This window comes from Notolepis coatsorum (genome assembly GCF_963971535.1).
Source record: "Notolepis coatsorum genome assembly, chromosome: 4".
In the NCBI taxonomy this organism is placed as follows: Eukaryota; Metazoa; Chordata; class Actinopteri; order Aulopiformes; family Paralepididae; genus Notolepis; species Notolepis coatsorum.
The window spans coordinates 64075005-64082709 of record NC_140168.1 but is presented as its reverse complement, the minus strand read 5'-3'; the positions used below and the strand labels follow the sequence as shown (position 1 = coordinate 64082709).

Sequence of the window (7705 nt, the reverse complement as noted above, 5' to 3'; positions counted from 1 at the left end):
CAAACTGAGTACATTTTACTAAAATTTTTTTTGTCATTCTTATGTTGTGGCAGCAGCAGGGGGGACGACTTCGTAACCTAGTTACTTTCAAAGTAACTAAGTTACTCTGATAATCAAGTAATCAGTAAAGTAATTTAGATTACTTTTTAAAGGAGTAATCAGTAATCAGATTACTTTTACAAGTAATCTGTGGCATCACTGGTTATCAACTATTTGAAATATACATTTAAAGAAGTTTGTCACACCGATGCCACACAGCAGTTTTTGTGAGAATCAGGTGAACAGCATAGGACTTGTAAAAAATGTGATGATAAAAATGGTGGCAAATCCAATATGGCACACTTCACAGGTCCTTAAATATGTTGTCCACGAGGAGCCGCATCTCTGGGTAGCTTTATGACTGTTGGACTAATGAGTCTAGGAGATCACGCTCATCAATGTAGCCATTACTTTTCTAGATATCATGTTCACAGACAGACAAACAAACAGGGGTGAAACACAACCTCCTTGGTGGAGGTAATGAAGGGGCACTAGAGCCATAGAATGCAAACATTTAAAGAAACATTTAGTCTATTTTTAACCTTAATTGTATTATTCTGTTATGAGGAGGAGGACATACCAACGTGTTCTGTGTCTTGAGAAACTCAAAATTGAAATGATGAGTGCAGACCACTATTTCCTCAACTATTTCTAAATATTTGGGCCTACTACAGTTGAAAATAGTTAACAAAATAGAATTGTTGTGTATTTTATGTCTGTTTATGATATGGTAAAAGTCTTATGTTTCTATTTGCTTATGGCATGATATGTATTTACCATGGTTGTGCAAATAACCCCTATATTTCCATTTTATTCCTGTTAATTCCCATACATTCCCGTTATACATTCCCATTAAGTCCCATATTCCTGTTATTTATATATGATGGGAAAACTCAGGTCCTGCAGGTATTTATAGTTTATAGTTCTATAATTCCAGTGCAATCATGCCTTCTATGTGCATGAAGGTGAATAAAGTAAATGAGCTTGTATTGTATTTATAATTGAACAGGAAGTCATCACATCAGAAGTGCTGAAGCTGTATGGTCTGAAGAAAGACCACGACCAGAAGACAGACTGGCAGCAGACTGAGAGAAAACAGGGTTCTGGGGTGTTTTTCAATGTATGTGATGTATAGATTGGGGGGAGATGGTAGCATGTAACGGTGTCAGAGAGGTCGAAGTGCATGCAGACGGTGATAGAAGAAGCGGTTCAGAGGCATAGCCAGCAGAATGTTTAGCAGCCAGCAGAATGTTTTGAATTCCGATCTAAGACACAACAAGCTAATACCGTGGCAGGGCACAGAGGCAGAGCGCGATGGAGGTTTTGACAGTAATGAAACGTTTTGAAATGTGTGAAAGGTTATTAGCAGTTGTCATGACAGCGCATGACAACCAGAAGAGGGGCGGGCCGTCGTTGCTATGGCGAAGGTCCTATAAATCTAACAGTGTTTCCGGGTGTAAGCCAGACCAAGAGCGGCTAAGGGCAGACTACAATCTGACTAGGACTGAGAGACTCTCTCCTCTCATCACGGAGAGGGGGGGGGGAGGAGGAGGAATGACACATCATCATTAGCTTCGGCTAACGGGAGAAGGGTTCTGGCTACGACCAGGCCTGACCACCATTGGACTGAATAGCAGAAGGACGATAGACTGAACACACCGAAAGATCATTAGAATAGATCTTACAAGGACAATACAAATTGGTTCCCATCTGATTATGAGGTCTCTGTTTATGTAAATAAACACTGCTTCTCCTTGTAAGGTATTACGCTGTGTCAAAGTGTCGAATTCTTACGAATGTGGAGAATTATTATGGTTTGCGGATCGCACTAACGGGGAGAGATAAGGATTGTATCAGCCAGTATATGAGACGTCAGGACCATTAAAAGTACACAACGCAGAGGAGTGGATGGAGAGAGGATAACACAAGAAGACGTGATACTGGCCGAATGATCAGAATCTAACAAGACGTTGGAGGTTGGCAGGAGGAACCTGGACAGAGTGGCCATCAAAACACTTATTCAGAGATAAATGTATGTTGAATCTGATCCAAGTTTACAGTATGTGCAGTGGGTGTTGCAATGCTAGGGTCCTTTCCTGGACCATTATGATTAGTTTGGCACCTGTCTTGATTGGCTACCTGTTTTTGTTAACCTGTGCACTAAAATATTATCTAACAAATTATTCATACATAAGAATGATAAGTAGCTTAAATATGACATTCGTGGGCTGTTTTCCATACTTGAGGAAGGACGAGCGGATAGCACTCGTGGAGAATAGAATAGAATAGAAATACTTTATTCATCCCTGACAGATGTAATATCCCTACTGTAATATGATCTATTGTGTTGTGTGGATTTTCTTGTGGATCATTGAAAACACTGAATGTTTTTTTTCATGTGGATCATTATGTGTGCTGCAAATAATCTGTCTGTCTATTTGTGTCTATCTATCTAGGTGACGGGTACCAGAGACTCCCAGTCCCCAGACCCACATCAATAGGCCACTACAACATGGGGGGAGTTGGGAGTGGACACCTCGGACCAGATGCTGGGGACCCGCTCGGTGCACAGGAAGACCAGGAGGTGGCCCATCACCGTGTTCCAGCACCTCGTGGACATTGCGGTGACAAACAGCTTCATCACGCACAAAGATACGCATCAGCCAGCACCCCAAGAAGAATGCCAGTGTTTATACTACATAGCCTACATAAAGTATGGACATCATGTTACTGTTGAGAATATGGAGTGCAGTATGTACAACTGGCAGTATGTATCTCTACACCCAATCATTTCTGAAAATTAACCCAATGAAGCACATCTGCAGGTTGTTTTTTCATTAAAATACTGCCAGTGTTTAATAAAATACTGCCAGTGCTTATACTACATACAGTACATAAAGTATGGACATCATGTTACTGTTCAGTACATGGAGTGCAGTATGTGCGACATATTGCCTACAACATATCCCCCCCTCACAGTGAGCTGTGGTGTTCCACAAGGAAGCATACTAGGGCCGCTACTATTCCTAATTTATGCAAATGACATGTTGTCAGCTTGTGACTGCAACTTGTTCCTGTTTGCGGACGACTCAGCCCTGCTGGTCTCTGAAAAGAACAAGTTACAGGTTGAAAAAGCCCTCAGCTCGGAACTAGGCAAAATCTGCATATGGCTCGCTGACAACAAACTATCATTACACATGGGCAAAACAGAGTCCATTCTCTTCGGTTCAAATAACAAACTCAGCAAGACCGACGGCTTCTCGGTTACAGTGGGTGACAATATTGTCACAAGGAAAGATGAAATTACCTACCTGGGTTCCATCCTAGAGGCTAATCTTTCCTGTGACAAAATGGCATCCAATGTAATAAAAAAAAAGTCTAAGGGCTATTGAATAACAAAGGCTTAGTAGACGAAGTAAAAGAAGACATAATAAGATACAGAGAGGAAAATGATACCGGAGAGGTAGATCCAAACATTCTATGGGATGCAATGAAGGTAGTAATACGAGGAAAATTGATAGCAAAGGCAGCACTACTCAAGAGGGCCAGAATAGAGACATACCAGAACTTAGTAAATAAACTGAAAGAATTAGAGAAAAAACACCAAAACTCAAAGAACCAAGAGACACTTAGGGAAGTAAAAGATGTTAGAGAAAAGATAAACAAAGAATTACTGACAGAAATTGAGAAAAAGGCTAGATATGTGAAACAGACATACTATGAAGGAGGAACGAGAGCGACCAGACTCTTAGCTAGACGAATCAGAATACAACAGAAACTAAATACAATACACACAATAAGAGACACAAACACAAACAGGTTACTAAGAGAACCAGCTGAAATAGAGAAGACTTTTGTAGAATACTATAAGACACTATACACACAACCGAAAGCGGCAGGAGAAGAAGAGATAGGGACATTCTTAGAAAAATTAGATTTACCATCGATAGGAAAGGAACAGAACAAAATATTAAATGCAGAGATAACAGAACAGGAAGTGGGAAATGCGATCAGTAAAGCAAAGAACAATAAGTCACCAGGTAGCGACGGATTCCCTTCGGAATTTTACAAAACATTTAGACAGGAACTGAGGCCCATATTAGAGGCAGCATTTAGACACACAATGAAAAAAGGAACAATGCCACCCTCATGGAAAGAAGCCATAATTACTACGATTCCAAAGGAAGGGAAGGATAAGGAACTATGTAGTAGCTTCAGACCAGTGTCCATACTTAATGTAGATTACAAGATGTATACATCGATAATAGCCAAAAGATTTGAGACATTTATGCCAGATATTATAGACGAAGACCAGACCGGATTCATTAAAGGAAGAAAAACACAGGACAACATAAGAAAGACAGTGCAGATAGTAGAGGAGATACAAAAAGAAGGAGGAAGTGCAGTACTAGTTAGCCTGGATGCAGAAAAAGCATTCGATAGTGTAAGCTGGATATTCCTATATAAAGTATTAGAGAAATTTGGACTAGACAAAAACGCGATGAAAACAATTAGGGCATTATATCAAGAACCAACGGCAAGGATTAAAGTAAATGGCAACCTGACGGACCGGATCAAACTAGAGAGGGCTACAAGACAGGGCTGTTGTCTTTCGCCGACGCTCTTCGATATATTCATCGAACCACTGACTCAACTAATTAGACAGACCGAGGACATCAAAGGGGTGGAGATAAGGGGAACAGAACATAAATTAGGACTGTTCGCAGATGATGTGATAGTATATATGAGACAACCAGACACAAGCTTCCCGACACTGATGGACTTACTGACAGAATATGGATATTACTCAGGATATAGACTTAACGTAACAAAGACACAGACCTTAACATTGAACTACACCCCAACGACAGAGATCAAAGACAAATACAAGATTAAATGGGATATGGACAGGATCAGATACCTAGGAGTGAATATTACAAGAGAGGTGGAGGGACTATACGATGCAAACTATACACAGATTAATCAGAAAATCAAACAAGACCTAGAAAGATGGACAGTAATGCCTCTAGACTTTAGCTCAAGGATCGAAATTATAAAGATGAATATATTACCAAGGTTACTATACCTATTTCAGGCTCTACCTATATTAATACCACAAAGCCAGTTCAGGGAATGGAATAAACAGATATCAAGATTCATATGGGGGGGGAAAAGGCCAAGGATAAGATATGTGACTCTACAATTACAAAAGGAGAAAGGAGGAATGGCAATACCTAGTTTAGAAGATTACTACTACGCAGCACAGCTGATAATAGTAACATGTTGGTGCAACGAGAACTATGAAGCCAAATGGAAAGACATAGAAACAAAAAATGAGGGACTCAAAGTGCAGGCACTAATAGGAGACAGGGAGCTATACAGAAGAAAGGAACAACTAATAGACCCAATTACCAAATTCACTATAAATATATGGAACAAGATAGTAAAGAAATACAAGCTAGAAAAAGAAACCAAGATACTGAGATGGATAACGCACGACAACAAATTTAAACCAGGGAAAGAAGATCATGGGTTCAAAAGATGGGAGAGGGGGGGCATAACAGCAATATGTACAATAACAGAAGGAGGGGAGATCCAGACTCTACAAAAATTGAAAGAAAGATTCGGACTAGAGAATAGCGACCACTTTAGATATTTACAGATTAGGGACTACTACAACAAGGAAATAAAACTAGACAAAGACAAAGATCAGAATGGGATAATTAAGATAATGGTAAAAGCATACGAAGGAAGGAAGGGGGGGGGGTATCAGCACTATATCGGGCAATAATGGACAGCAAGGACATCACAACCAAATATATAAAGGAAAAGTGGGAGAAGGAATTAGAAACGGAGATAACCGAAGAAGAATGGTATAACATATGTAAGATACAACACACAACCACAGGGTCAAGGATATGGAGGGAGTTTGGGTGGAAAAACATAATTCGATTTTTTATAACACCAGAAATACAGGGCAACTATACACCAACACAGAAACCATGCTGGAGAAAATGTGGACAGGAAATAGCAAACCACACACACATATTCTGGGGATGTCAGATAATAAAGAACTATTGGGAAGAGATAGGAGGGATAATAAATGAAATAGTAGGATATGAAATACCCCAGACAGGACAAGTATTGTATTTAGGGAACTTAACACAGGAAGGAATGCAGGGGAAAGATATATACTTGATTAAGATATTACTAGTAGCAGCCAAGAAAGCACTGACGAAAATGTGGTATAGAGTAGAAGCACCGACGAGGGAACAATGGACAGAGATAGTGGGTGGGATACAGGAAATGGAGAGAATCACATATAGGCTGAGGCTACAAGACGAGAAGTTTGAATCAAAATGGGAGAAGTGGGAAGAGTATAGGAAAAAAAGAAACAACATCACAGGAGAGTGAAAAGGAGACAAGAAGAAAAAACTAAATGAAAATAAACTATGAAGGTACCAAAGAACCCATGTCACTTTTTTTGTATTTTTTTTTTGTATTTTTTTTTTTGTATTTATTTATTGTTTCTCTCTTTTATTTGTTTTTGTTTAGCTATGTTTTTTCCTTTTCCCCTTTAGTGAATTTATTTTAGGTCAACTTGTCATTCGATTTCGATATTAATTTTTCTAATATCAGCTATATCTTTTAGTTCTTATCTATCGAATTCTATTGTACTGTCGTTTATAATTTTGACCGCCAATTGTATTATTGTATGTGGATGTTTTGTTTGTAAAGCAAAAAACTGGAAATAAAAATTTAAGTATAAAAAACAAGGAAATAGTCTTTGACTATTTACCTTTTTGTTTTTTAAACTTGTTTTATGTTTCTATGTTCGAGACAAATAAAAATCAAATCAAATCAAATCAAAAGCTGGAAGGGAGGGGCTGAGCCCAATACCCCCCACCTTCAGTTTTAAAAGCTATGACAGCCTGTGACAACTCCTCTTGCGAGTCGAGCTGTTTCCATGTAAACTCTGCGAGCAACGGGTCTAATAAATGCATCTAACATGCTTTAAAGAAATAAATAAAAAATAAATAAAAAAAAGTCAACCAACGAACTCGATTCTTGTACCGGATCTCCTCTCTGGTAAACAAGAATACCCTGAAGACTCTGGCAGGAGCACTCATTCAAGGGTACTACGACTATGCTTGCACCTCATGGTACCAAAGCACCTCAAAGGCACTAAAAAACTAATTACAAACATCTCAAAACAAGCTAGTCAGACTACTGCTTGACCTGACTCCTAGAACCCACCTCACCCCTGCCCACTTTGACAACCTAGGATGGCTTAGAGTAGACGACAGAGTACAGCAACTTGTAATGGGCCTGGTCTACAAGATACACTACGCGACCAAGGTACCCATGTACATGTCAAAATACTTCCCAAAGGTCAGTGAATACCACGATCACAACACCAGAGGGAGCTCCACAAATCATGTTAAACCCAGATTCGGCTCAAACAAGGGACTAAACACGTTTCGCAATTATGCCACATCAATGTGGAACGCCCTACCCAAAGCTGTAAAAGAATGTGAATCACTACCCACTTTCAAAAACACTCTCAAAGAACACCTACGGGAGACTGCAATTCGAAACTGGCCCCTACAAATGTCCTAACCCAGTTGTACAGTAAATTACCAAGTATGGCTTTGTCAGTATTCCA

At 39.5% G+C, this 7705-nt stretch overlaps 1 protein-coding gene across 1 annotated transcript in view; it reads right to left on the bottom strand.

The window, feature by feature from the left end:
• Nucleotides 1-2533: 2533 nt before the first annotated feature.
• The window catches only part of LOC311226541 (ras/Rap GTPase-activating protein SynGAP-like), a gene marked incomplete at its 3' end in the record, with an annotated part of 153477 nt that continues 148305 nt past the window's right edge, over nucleotides 2534-7705 (bottom strand). Inside the window, exon 18 of the mRNA XM_084311961.1 lies at nucleotides 2534-2674. Coding sequence (XP_084168087.1) covers nucleotides 2534-2674 — 141 coding nt within the window. The remainder of the gene's footprint in view (nucleotides 2675-7705) is intronic.